Genomic DNA, 13091 nt, shown 5'->3' with positions numbered 1-13091 from the left:
GTGCTCGCGAACATAAGCGGCGACAGGGTTTAACCTCGGACACCGACACCTGTTTCCGTGGATCAAAAAAAAAAAAAATAGCCCGGGGTCGCCGCAATCTGAAATCAGGTGGCCGTAATCGCGGCGAGCAGGGGCGTCGGAAGGCCGCTTTTATCTGGCGGGCGCAATAAATAAACGTCATTGTGCTCTGCAACGAGACACAAGATCCTCGAAGTAGCGAAAAAAAGGACGGCGGGAGGGAGACGCGGGGGAGTGGGGGACACGAGAGCGAGAGAAGAAGACGAAGAAACCGTCGAAAGCTCGCTAACCTCGCGAAAAAATCCCTCTAGTGCGCACTTGCTCCCCCACTCAAAAGTGGCTGTGAATTGGGAATACTTAAAGCGAAAAGAAAAGAACACGATCCTGGCCAACTAACTGGTCGAAGAGAAGTAGGAGGCACCTTTCCTCCATCCCTGTAGCCCCGGTTCTTGTCTCGTTGTATAAGGTTTCGCATTGTCTCGCGGAAACAAAAGGCAGGTAGCTTATGCCCTGCATTCAAAAGCTCACAAAGTTCAGTCTCAAGTGCTTGTCTTTCGTCCGGGCCCCTGCTACCTTCACCCCTGTTCCGGTGTGCCTCCTCTATTCCTCAATTTTCTCTCTTTCCGTTTACGGATTTCTGTATCCATCGCCTCCTCGTCCACGGCCCGCCCCCTGACCCCGTCACCCGACCCTCTCGCCCTCCCGCCCCTCCTCGCTTCATCCACGCCGCTTCCTCTACCCCTTTCCCCGCGACCGTTCCCCGCCCGTCTTAAGTCCACGCGGCCGCGTGCTCCGCGGAGTTTCCCTTATTCCCCGGTATTTCCTTTACCAAAGCACTTCAGTTACTTTCAAATTACCTTCCCCCCTCGCCCCGTCGCAGCCGGGTGTTCTCCCACGCGTCGAGCTTCACCTCCCCGTTGAACTTTCTCGCTCTGTTCCGCGCTCGCGAACCTAATTAATTAATATTAAGTGCGCGGGAATAAGTTTCTTGACCGGGGAAACAGGAACACGCACCGGCTCCGAAAGGAGCGGTCGAGAAGTTTGACTTTGATCGTTTCCACCGTGCACTGATTGCCAAAGAACCGCCTTTCCCGCGAGTTTCGCTGGAATTGGCCTTTCGGGAGTTATGTCGCAGAATGGTGACTTCTTTTCACCTCGTAGAAGGAAGATCTCAGACGGAAAAGACGCGCGCGCGCGCGCGTTTGCTGCGCCGCTGCGGACCCAGGGTTTCACGGCGGCTGCTGGGACTGCGATGGAAGTTCAAACTAGAATCCTTTCCGCAATAATTGCAGCGGGATAGCAACCGCGCGCAATTTCACGAGCGCGAACTATGCGATGCCAAGTTTTCGTGTAACGGGCCGGCTACCGAGATCCCAAGATCCTGGGGAAACGGATCCAGATGGGATCCAGATGAATAGATGGATTTAGGTGATATTAATTCGAATTGTATTCTAACGCTTGGCGGTCGAACTGGTAAACCATTGCGCAGTTAACACACTTTTAGCGACGCTTTATTATTCGAATTGCTATGTGTAGCAGTGATAAATAGATTAAGATTTTATTGGAAGAGTTCAGTCATCAACGTCTACCAATTTAGAATCTATGTTTAACATGGTGGCAATTTAAATCATTGACATTCCGATAGAGTTGCATACTCAGTGCATACCGCTTATGTTACACAGAAAGCGGAACGCATTTAAAATGGCTTCATCAACCATAGCTACCCCAACGTACCAATTGTCAGAGCTGATAAAAAGCAGCCGGCTTCGGGTAGCTAGTAAACTTCTACTATCAAAACTCGTCACCTGTCTCAACTTCTATTTCCTCCGACGTATTCCGATAGTCTGCCGTGTTTTTTAAACCGATTCAACCGCGCCACCCTCCCTTCATTGTTTTCATTCAATCGCATGACGAAACAGCGTCGTTATTGACACTGTCACAACCAGCAGAACAGAGTAGCAGACAAGCTCGTCCGTGCAAATGATCGAAGGAAAATCCCGAAGGGTATAATCTCGGATAGAAAATGAACGTTAACAGGTCGACGTCTAGATCCTCTATCCTAGCTCCGCCCGAGCTCGGGGAGATAACGCTATCTACTTCCGACGCCGTTCGAAATCCGTCGCCCTTAACATCCCGCCAAACGCAGACGGAATTCGGGGCACGTCTGCGGGAAGATCCCGGCAACTCACCGAACGATTTCTGACTGTTTCAGACCGCCGCGTACCTTACAGCATACCGTCAGATTGGAAGACGCTGTGGTTCAGCAACGTCGACGAGCTCCAGAGAGTGAACGAGGCGAACGACAACAACACCGTATCGAACGTGACGGTACAGTTGGGCGGGACGGCGTTTTTGCATTGCAAAGTTCGCAATTTGGCAGAAAGAACGGTGTCCGACGCCGAGGTAAGAACTTTATCTCTATCTCTCTCTCTCGGCAACGCGTTTTCGTCGACGGCAGTTCACGGGCGGGAACATTCCGAGCGAGGCCGTTCGGGGAGGAAATTGCGATTTATCACCGGCGATATTTCCGTCGGGTGGGGAAGCAAGAAGGCTGATTAACGATTTCGCCACGGCTGTTTCAGATATCCTGGATACGGCGGCGCGACTTCCACGTACTGACCAGCTCGTTGTTCACTTACACGAACGACGAACGGTTTCAGGTGTTGCATCCCGAGGGTTCCGACGATTGGACACTGCAGATCAAATACGTTCAGGAGAGGGACAATGGGACGTACGAATGCCAGGTAATTCCGTCGAATTGTCCCGAGCCATCGCTAATTGACGCTGTAAAGCACGGAGTAGGTGTGCTCGGGACGGTTTTCACGGTGCGTCGTAACACAGGCCATAAAAAATATCAGCTTATGATCGCCGGGAAGTTATTTCGTGCCACTAGTCGGCCGTATCGACGCTTTACGCCTTCCCGTTTGCTTTATAGTTTTCGAATGACTACGGTGGTGACGCTCTTTGCATTCGAGCTGCTCCGTTTAGCGGCGCTTTCAAATGAATACAATGTATCGACTACGTGAAATTATTCGATGCTGTTCGTTGACTCTGAATCTTATTCGTGGTCGGGTCTATGAATTTTGAGCTGCATTATTACTGTTACCTGAAAGAGAAAAATTTGTTGTTATAGTCCATGTTGAATTGATGGTAGCGGAGGCGGTGTACGAACGAAATTGTAATAACAATTCGTAAAATATACAAATGTAGTATCTAAATCGCTTGATAAAATGTCCATTACATTTTGATCCATCTAAGAGAATACTTAAACATAATAACATAATAATTTATACTATAAATACATCTTACTATTAATAATAAATATTACTAGTATGATAACTAACATTATAATAGCAATATTAAATAACCATAATAATTCATTGACCGATCTGTAAACAGTCTTTCAAAAATATTAACGTATTCGACTATCGATAGAATTATTATCTTAATTTCAATTTCCATACTTCGACGACGATATCGGGAACTCAGGCAACCGACAAATTTCACATCGCATACGTCTGTTCCGCTCTGTTGCAGGTCTCAAGGAGTACAGGGATATTATCACACCTTGTCAATCTAAACATAGTAATACCAGAAGCATTTATAGTAGGGAGCGGCGAACATCACGTCGACGTAGGATCCATTATAAATCTCGTATGCATGATAGACAAGGTAAGAACATACTCTCTCGTTATCCACTTTTCGCAACATATTCTAGCAAACCGTAATCAAATCGTAAAATACGCTTGAATTCTCCACCTCGTTCTATTCGTTCTTAACAAAAGTTTACGTTAGAATACTGTTCGAAAATTCATGGAACGTTGACTCGAATGTACGATATTGAATATTAATCTAGTGACGCGTCTAACCATGGCCGGCTATTTCCCCTGAGAAACGCGGTGGCGCGCCATTGCCGAAACACGTATCGCATGTAAATAGCTCAATCTAGCGTTAACCGTATGCAGCATTATTTCTTGCATAAATCAGTAAGGATTTCATTCAACGCGGCAGTTAAGTAACTGATCCATTATTCGAACGTTCGTGTCCCCCACCCCCACCGGTTTAAGATCGATGAATAATGCCGGAAGTTCGGCGAACTTCGGGACTCGGATTTTTGAAAATGATGAGAACAGCCGAGTTCCGCTTACCCAGATTTTTCAGAAGGTGTAATCATGCTGGGGGGTGGGGGTAATCGGGTGTTGTAAAAAGTTAAGCGATGACGAGGCAGGAATTGCGAACGTTCGCGCCATCAAATTCAAATTAACGAGCTCGCCGTTGCTAAATATTAGTTCAACGTAATAAAATTATTCGATCGCGTATCATCCGTCGGGTGTGGCACTGTAAACGGAAATTTCTAAGCAGAGCAGAGGCAACGTCGAGGCGTGAAAGCATCTCGAAAAGTGAGGATCCCGTCGAATGGCGGATCCAGACGCCGAAACGTCTAGGCCCGCGCCGCGCGCGAAGAATAATCTCGACTGTAGCACGCGTAATGGCGACATTTAAACGGGGATGCCGGGCCGTCGAGCACAATAAATATCCCGCCTATTGAAACATCTCGTAAATCGCGGGATCTGCGTCTCCCGCGCGAAATATCTCGAACGAAAAATTTCTGCAGCGAGAGACGAGCGCGAGCGCGAGCGCGCTTGCGGGGCTTTCGCGAGGCGGGAACGCGTGCGGTATCTTTTATCAACCGGCGTTTCTCGGAAGGAATTTCTGTATCGCGCACAATAAATATCCCGCCCATTTACGCGTGCAACCCCATTGATACATAATAATCGTGTCGCGCATACGTCGCGAAATAAAGCCGCGGCGCGGGGCGCGCCGAGTCCATCCGCTTAACGAAGGTTACATAGAAACGCACAGCTTGCAGTTCGTGCGAACATTGAATGCGCCTTCGCGAACGTACGGCGGAAAAACCTCTGGTGAAATAGGCGCGGCTTAGTCACGAATACAAGAGTGGAAGTGCATTAAAGCGGCATTGCTGCCGCTGCAAACTCGACACTATCGGGAAACGAAAATAAAGTGTGGCGTTCCTTTTTTCTCTCTCTCTCTCTCTCTCTCTCTCTCTCTCTTTCTCTTTATCTATATTTCTCTTTCTCTCTGTTTCGCTTTCTCTCTATTTCTCTTCGGTCCTCTCTCTATTTCTCTTCCATCCCCTTTACCTCCCGGCTCACCTTCCCTTTTCGTAGACGCGCCGCTGACAAAAGGGCTGCCTATTCCGAAAAAAACGTCTAACCGCGAGCGAAAGATGCGAGCATCGCTCTTCGACGCCCGACACGCCAACGGGAATTCAACCGACCGCCGAATTGATAGTATTACGGACAATACGGCTTCCGACGACCGCCCCACAAGATGATAGGGTATTCATAAGTATATTGAATAACGCTGTAAGCCGCCCTATATAGCGTGCCCGCGGCACTAATAATGCCCGGACTGTCAACACAATAAGCGTTACCGTGAACGTAGGTGGGGGTGTGAGGGGAGGAAAAAATACCACGATAAAACCGCGCGCCTGATTTTCATAGTTTAGCGGCTCCGGCCGTTCTTAATTCGCGAGCAGTATTTACGGAGGTCAATGAGCGGGTTAAACCTCTGCCATATCTTTTGTCTTGTACGTAGTGCATTGTCGCTGTTTGGTGGCCGCACCAGCTGTGCAACTTAATGGCGCAAACACCGAAATGTTGGCCGCATGCCCATGATAAATGTCTTGACAATTTTCCAATACAAGCTATCGGCTCCTCCGCCGATTCATTTCGCTGATTTTTAAATGATTCGTTAGTCGTAATACGCGAACGTTCTCGTTTCAATTTCTGATCTTTGATATTCGCGTAACCAGAGAGACTACGCGGTTAAAAATGTGCCGATACAAATCGGACGCTTAATTAACAATAATCGAACGATTTCGTGATTAAACGCGTTTCGATCGAGGATAATCAGAAGAATAGGCCGAAAGTATTAATTAATATCCGGGTGGCGCGGCGACTATCGATAAATCCGGCGCACGCGTTACAAGAAAACGTCAAAGCAAAATTTAATTATCGGTACAGCGTGTCCCGTGTGATAAATTTGCATAATTCAGGCGACGGTATTTCTTGTTCTTCAAGCCTGGCGGCGAGTGCGCATAGACGAAGCAAGTGCCACGCAGCGGAACTGATAAATTGTTCTTGAATAATGCACGCAGAGATATGGAAACAGGGTGTACCGTAAAATTTGCCTGACGAGTATTAACTACAAAACGCGGCAATTAACAACTTCGTGGTGTATGCTTTTATATCTAAAGTTCCGGAAGATAGGAAGGATTGATGTTAGGAAACTGTATAAATTTTAAAACAACATTAATCGAAGGAAGCGCTGCTAACATCAACTTCGCTGGGAACTGGGCGAGGCTTCGCGATATATATATATATTTCCGAAATACAAATCGTTGGGGCAAAGGAACGTTCTTTCGGTTATTTCTCGGATCGAATTAATGATTCAGATTTTTCAATATTTCGCATAAAAGATGAAACGAAGGATAAAGAAATCCAGATGATAGAAAAGTCCGCTTTTCCGAGCGGAAAACGAAAGTTCGTTTTATCGAATGGAAATTATCGACGCGGGCGATCCCGTGTTTTTCTGACAGAAATGAGCGGAGGATAAAACAGCAAAGGGAGTCTAGGAATACCTAGTTACATTCTCGCCGACTTATTCAAATTCATCGGAGGGGAAATGAATTTCCATTCGGCTATAGTCTCCCGCAATTGCTTCCGAAACTGTTGATCTTGCGTAAAGATCTACGGTCTATCCACGTCGAGATAAGTGATCCGACTAGTCTCCCAGACGTTTTCGCTACCGTTCGAGTTCGGCAAATTGCCCGACGCGGCAGCTAAACCAATAGTAATCAATAGCAAGACGTCGTATCATCGTAATAAATCAATTGGCCGCGTGCAGTTCGCTATCGGCGCGTTTAATAACAATGCGAGCGGCCGACAAGAATTTGTCGTTCACGGCGCGCCGCGTTCGAGCGAAATGTTTTCGCGCGATTTCATCTCGACGCAGAAATGCGCTAGTTCCATTTGTTTGCGAATTGGAAGGGTATGCAACCTTGTCGGCTGCGAAACAATTAAAACTGTTTTTTCTTTTTTTTAGTTTTTTTTCGGGACGAGAGGATCTTCCGAAATTTGGATAACCAACGAAGTTACAGCGCTGAAAATGCTCGCGCGTGTTGGAATTTTACACTCTCCTTCGTATACCGAAATATTTCGGTTTATAAAATTGTCTAGAATATTTTGAGGCTTCAATTCGTCACAGTTTTATGAATTTTTATAGTCGTTTTTAATTTCCACGATTTATTAAGTATTAACTTGTCTCATTATTAAGATCTATTTTCGCTTAAATTGTTATGCTAATTATTTATTTCTTAATATCTTTTTTATGCTAATTACGAGTTTAAAAAACTTCCGCTGTAAATAGAGTTTAATTTTGAAATTTTCAGTGATCAGAATCCCAAAGAAATCCTGCACAAATTCTAATTTTATTCGATTATTAATTGCGAGAAGAAAAATGTCAAATTCCCTGTAATTCTTTACATTTCCAAAGAAAATCAGAACGACGTCAATTTTCGAATGCTATTTACATTTTATCACTTTTATCAGGGATACGTGTATCGTGAGATTAAAAAGTGGTTTGAAACGAATGTAACACCGTGTAGGTGGTAGAGCTGGCACAATTAGTACCGATGGAACGTTCTCAAGCAAACGGCACCAATAACGGCGCTAGGCTTAAAAGTCGAACGCAAAGAACCATTTTTCTTGGCACCGGGATATTTCAGCTGCATATTGCTGAAACGAAGTGAAGGAGAAATCTACTCACGTTCGACGGAATTCAGAACAAACGACTGACTTCGACGTCCCATTTCACTTCATCCACTCCGCGCGAATCGCGCACTCGTTCCCGTCAGAGAAATGCATTCGATTTAGACACCAGACACGCTGAAAATTGTCGCGGAGCGAGACAATAACTTTTCTTCTTTCTTTTCTCTCTTTCTCTCTCTCTCTCTCTCTCTCTCTCTCTCTCTCTCTCTCTTTCTCTCTCTTTGCCACGCTCGAACGGTTAACCGAGTCAAAAAAAAAAAGTTGCAGCGATGAAAAATGGAAAAAAGCGGATGTGCCGAGGGGGAAAAAAAGGGCGCTACACTGTGGCTATATTGACACCGATCGATCCGTCGCGATAATTATCCTAGTTGCACTTTGGTGAACATTCTGGTACGAATGTCCGATACGAAGGCAAACGGAAGCCTCGCCATTGTTTCCTCGCGTCTCGACCTGCTGCGGATATATATATAATAATATTATATACTCTGGTTTTCAGTAGACTATAAATACTTTGCTTTTTAATAGATTATAATTGCTCTATTCTTTAATGGACTATAATTGCTTTATTCTTTAATAGACTGTAAATACTCTATGTTTTAATAATAACCGAGCGCGAAAGCACTGATCTTGATTTACCATTACGTTGATACTTAGAATATAAAAGTGCATAAAATATATTTACTATACTATATAATAGAAACTGTACAATATACCTACTATGCTACATAATAGAAATTGTATAGTATACTTATTATTAAAAAATTTCCAATTTCGTTTACAAGCCGAAGGACAATTGGGAGAATTCACAGCATATCTTTGCGCAACACACGACGATTCATGTTTCACGGAATCTGGGTTAGGGTAGGGGTAATAAGTCGACCGCGATGCTAGCCGCAACTAGATTTCACGGCACACGTAAATATAAACATTGTGTGAGTCAGCATAGACCTCCGATCAACTAGGCAAGGGTGAGATGTAAATCAATTTATAAATACCCGAGAAACTGGAAACTTATAGGAACGTTATCCTTGAAAATACTTGTACAATAGTTGACAAATCGCAAGCAGGTGCTTGAATTTTCGAAAACCACCCCTCAAAGAGATTATATTCTCTCTCTTCAAATTATAAATATACCCTTAGCCTTTTAATTGCCACTTTCACACGTCACTTAATTAAAAAAGCAATCATTTAAAATTTCTGAAGACCGTGTTTTAGATACAAAAGGCTCCTCGCGCGACAAACATTGTCTGCCCTGTTTCCTGCCAAATAAACCACGCGAACGATTCGCGAAATGAAACGTACGATATCCCAGATAATAATTGCTCGCAAAAACGGTGATTCATGAACGGACGAGCGCGAAAAGGAGAAGTTTTGACAATCAATACTCGGTTCGTTCTTTTTTACTATATATTCGATATTATATTCAATATACATTCGGTATAATCGACTGCGACAGTTTCGCGGTCGTTTTTGTGCCCGCGACGTATTTAAGAGCGGAACAATAGAGAAAGAGAGCGAGCGGGAATATTATTCGAAACAGCTTCCAAATATTTTCGATGCGAAAATGATTCGCTAAAGGAGGAGGAGGAGGAGGAGGAGGAGGAGGGTTGTTACGAATGTTTTCAAACCCGGTTTTGTGTTTATTTTTGGGAATTCCAGAGTCCAACGCCGCCGCAATACGTATTCTGGTATCACAATAACCGAATGATAAATTTCGACACCACGCGCGGCAGCGTGACCGTGCAAACCGACGCCTCCTCGACTCAAAGTCGATTGTCGATCCAGCATGCGGTGGAATCGGACACAGGCAATTACACGTGCAGCGCCTCGAATACCAAGCCGGCGTCCATCTTTGTCTTTGTCACGGAAGGTAGATACTTATTGTTTACCTGTGCCCCCCCCCCCGGTCTTTTCAATCGATTCCGACCGATACCTTTATTAACGCGCTACTGGAAGCAATTGTCGCGTCGTTCGAGCGTTTAACGGGCGCAGCTCTTCCGCTGAATTTCATCCACACTTGAAGATAATTGATACCTAACGGCGGACGTCTGAAAGCCATTCCGAGAGAGAGACAATTGATTTCTCTTTGCGCGCATTCTTTCGGCTCGGTGTTAATCCTTTTTGTCATCGAATTTAAGACAGACAATGAGTCGAACTATAAAATAATAAAAAGGTGCTATTTTCGGTGTTAAACAACTCGTTGATTAACTTTATTATATTTAAAATAATGATTAAAAAACATGTGTTTAAGCGTAACGATGCAATGAGTGTTTCCAGTAACGTACAGTTAATAATATTGAAACAACAACGTTGCAACAAAAGCGAATGTTAATTTTTTAAGAAAATCGTAGAAGAACAGAGTATAATTCGATGATTGTGACTGATGCGTTGGATTGCTGTGTTTTATGTTCATGGAATAATCGAACGTATGAAATCTGTTTCAGGTGACAAAATGGCAGCCATACAGCGCCGCAAGACATCGGCCGCGGAGAAAAATTTCTGTGAATTGCTAGTACTAATTGTCACCATTGCGATAGACGCCGTTTTGACGCGATAAGCGTTTCTCTTCGATATGTCCATAATTATTATTATACCGTTACTTCCGTTTGTGATAGATAGGCTACTATTCTGCGATTTTATCCCTCTATTCACTCTCCTTCTTTCCCCTTTCATGCTGGACATTTCTCCATATCATGCGACCTCTTGTTTCCGGTATATCCATTCGAGCGTTCCTTTCCCCACCTTATATAGTTTAACTTCTTAGCGTGTTACCCGGCATCGTCGCGATCATCCTCATGGTACGCCTCTGTCTCGATTTTTCCCATTCTCGCGAACCATCGCCGCATCGTCCTCCTACGTCCTCCCGCGTCTGTCGTCGTCATTCCCTCGTCTGGTTTCCCCCCCTTCTCTGTTCCTGATTTCATCGCCGAGGTTGCCGCCGGCCGCAAAATGATTTCGATATATAATATTACATAAAAATATACACGCACGAGATACTCATGGTAGAACACGCGCGCGCGCGCGCACTCGCCACCCCACGACTCTCGCGTGCGACCGAAATCGCTGGAACGCTCGCGGATAATTGCGATTTCTCTCTTTCTCTCCTCTCCGCGCCCCGCCGCGCCGCGCCGCGAGGCGAGGCGGCACCGCGCCACGCTCACGGCCATTTTTCCTTCTCGCGAGGCGCGCGCGTCGTGTACGGGTTTCGCGAGCAATGAAAATTATCTGACCGCGGAGATCGTTTCGGTAATCGTAAAAATAATTGTCGTTCCGTTCTTTCGTTTTTCTTTCCTCTCGTTCTCTTTTTTCTCTTTTCTTTTTCTTTTCGCCGCCACGCAAGGGAACACGGCTCCGGCGGTAATCGTTATACGCGACCGAGTTTACCGCGGATCGTAACGAGAATGAAGCACGATTTTCAACGGCATCGGTAAATAAACATGGCGCGCCGTTGGTAACAGGACCCTACAGCGGGCATTCTCGCCGCGCCAATTGGACGTTCGCGAGACACATATTATTTACCCGGGGGGAACGAAAACGATTCTCAATTAACGGTGAAACGAGCAGAACGAGAGCGTCTGCGGCGTTTAGCGCGTATTTTATTTGGTGGACGGATTCGCGTTCACCGATCTCCTGTCGTTTGAACCACCGCCGTTGTCGCATCTTCCGTTCCGGAGAGAATAGTTTGTCCCTGTTCTCGGAATAATAGTATCCGGACGAACGGTTTGCGTTCTCGTTAAATATCCGATCAATCGTTGCATTCCATTGGTTTTTCCTATATTAGGAAATTTACGTGCAACAAAACGCCGCGTCTCTGGAAAATTAGAGACCGTTCCGCGATGAAATTCATTCCTCTACGACGCATCGCGACCGTCGACAGAGCGTATTTGCCAGTCGGCACACGCACGAGAGAATCGGACCCCGAGTACGCGCCTCGTTTCGCTGGAGACGCCGCCACACAGTGGTCCGGATTGGCGGAAGGTGTGCCATGGCCCTATAACTCGTCATTACTATTACAGGAATGAATTTTAATCGCGAAAGGATCCCCTTTAGTGTAGAAAAAAGTTTGAAATCAATATATTAAATGGTTACGTCACGACATCGAAAAGAAGACATGCCAGGTTATTTTCGACGAAAACCACTGTTCTCAGAAAGTCCGACTTTAAACCATTATTTCTATTACAAACCGTATTAAATCGTGCAAACATTTTGATTTTCGAGGTTGGTAGACATTTAGGAAGTAGTATATATTCGATACAGATCTATATGCGAAAGTTCATTTTTTGGTGAAACGGCGCACCCTGCGTCGACCCGGACCACTGCGCGCCGGCTGGAATCGGAACGCTCGCGGACGCGCGGGATCGGCGGACCTCTCTACCCGTTAACGGGTCTATCGACTTATTTCACACCTTCGAAAACGAACCGGCGGCAAATCCGTTTCTCGGCCGAAGTTTCCGCGGAACGAACGGCTCCGACCCCCTCTCTTCCACCGCCCACCCGAAACATCTGTCCGATGTCAATTCGGTTTCACATTTCCCGGCCCGGCCGATTTGTTCTACTCGCAACTTCACAACGAGTTCTCGGGATCCATTCAGCCCGTCGCCGGAATGAGTAACAATTCCATGCCGTGGCAGCTAGCCGCAAGTTTCGCGGCGATCACGGCACCGATCGGCCGCTGACACGGCGGAGCAGACACGAGCCCATAGAGAGCAAGAGAGAGAGAGAGAGAGAGCGTGTGTGTGCGTGAACTTTCGAAACTTTCGAAATTGATACCGTGTTGCCGGGCATCGCGTCGGATTTACGAGACCCCCCGCGCACCCACCCCCTCCGATCACCCACGGACCAGCGACCTTCGTTCCCCCCCACCCACCCACCGCCGGTTTTCGTATAATTAATCGCCACTTACCCCGTTTCAATTTCGTTTTATCGACGATCGCGTTACCGGGCATGCAACGCGCGGCGGCCCCCGCTCGATACCGAGCCCGCGCGCACTTACATACGACCGCCCCTTGCTCGCGGGGACCGAAACAGCGAAAACATTCCGTCGCGAAAGTTCGCACTCGCCTGTCCCTCGGTTCGGCCGACACATTCCCGGCTTTTTTTCCCGTACGACGAGAAATATTTTGTTCTACCCCTGCCTATCGCCTACACTGTCAGAGCGGGGCTCTCGTTTCAACGCGTTCGGCGACGGCGTTTATTTTTTGGCGACGGTTCTCCGTGGCC

General features: G+C 46.3%; 1 protein-coding gene across 4 annotated transcripts in view; it reads left to right on the top strand.

Annotated features, from left to right (window-relative positions):
• Positions 1-13028, top strand: part of Dpr12 (defective proboscis extension response 12) — a 201916-nt gene extending 188888 nt beyond the window's left edge. For all 4 annotated transcript variants that reach the window (XM_078193092.1, XM_078193091.1, XM_078193090.1 and 1 more), the window contains 5 exons: positions 2231-2421; positions 2601-2762; positions 3556-3690; positions 9531-9741; positions 10316-13028. In XM_078193092.1, the coding sequence (XP_078049218.1) occupies positions 2231-2421; positions 2601-2762; positions 3556-3690; positions 9531-9741; positions 10316-10428 (812 nt within the window). In that variant the 3' untranslated portion in view covers positions 10429-13028. The remainder of the gene's footprint in view (positions 1-2230; positions 2422-2600; positions 2763-3555; positions 3691-9530; positions 9742-10315) is intronic.
• The last annotated feature ends 63 nt before the right edge of the window (positions 13029-13091 follow it).

Source organism: Augochlora pura, chromosome 10, assembly GCF_028453695.1.
Source record: "Augochlora pura isolate Apur16 chromosome 10, APUR_v2.2.1, whole genome shotgun sequence".
Taxonomy (NCBI): domain Eukaryota; kingdom Metazoa; phylum Arthropoda; class Insecta; order Hymenoptera; family Halictidae; genus Augochlora; species Augochlora pura.
Note: the sequence above shows the minus strand (reverse complement) of the source record. Positions and strands in the feature narration are given on the sequence as shown.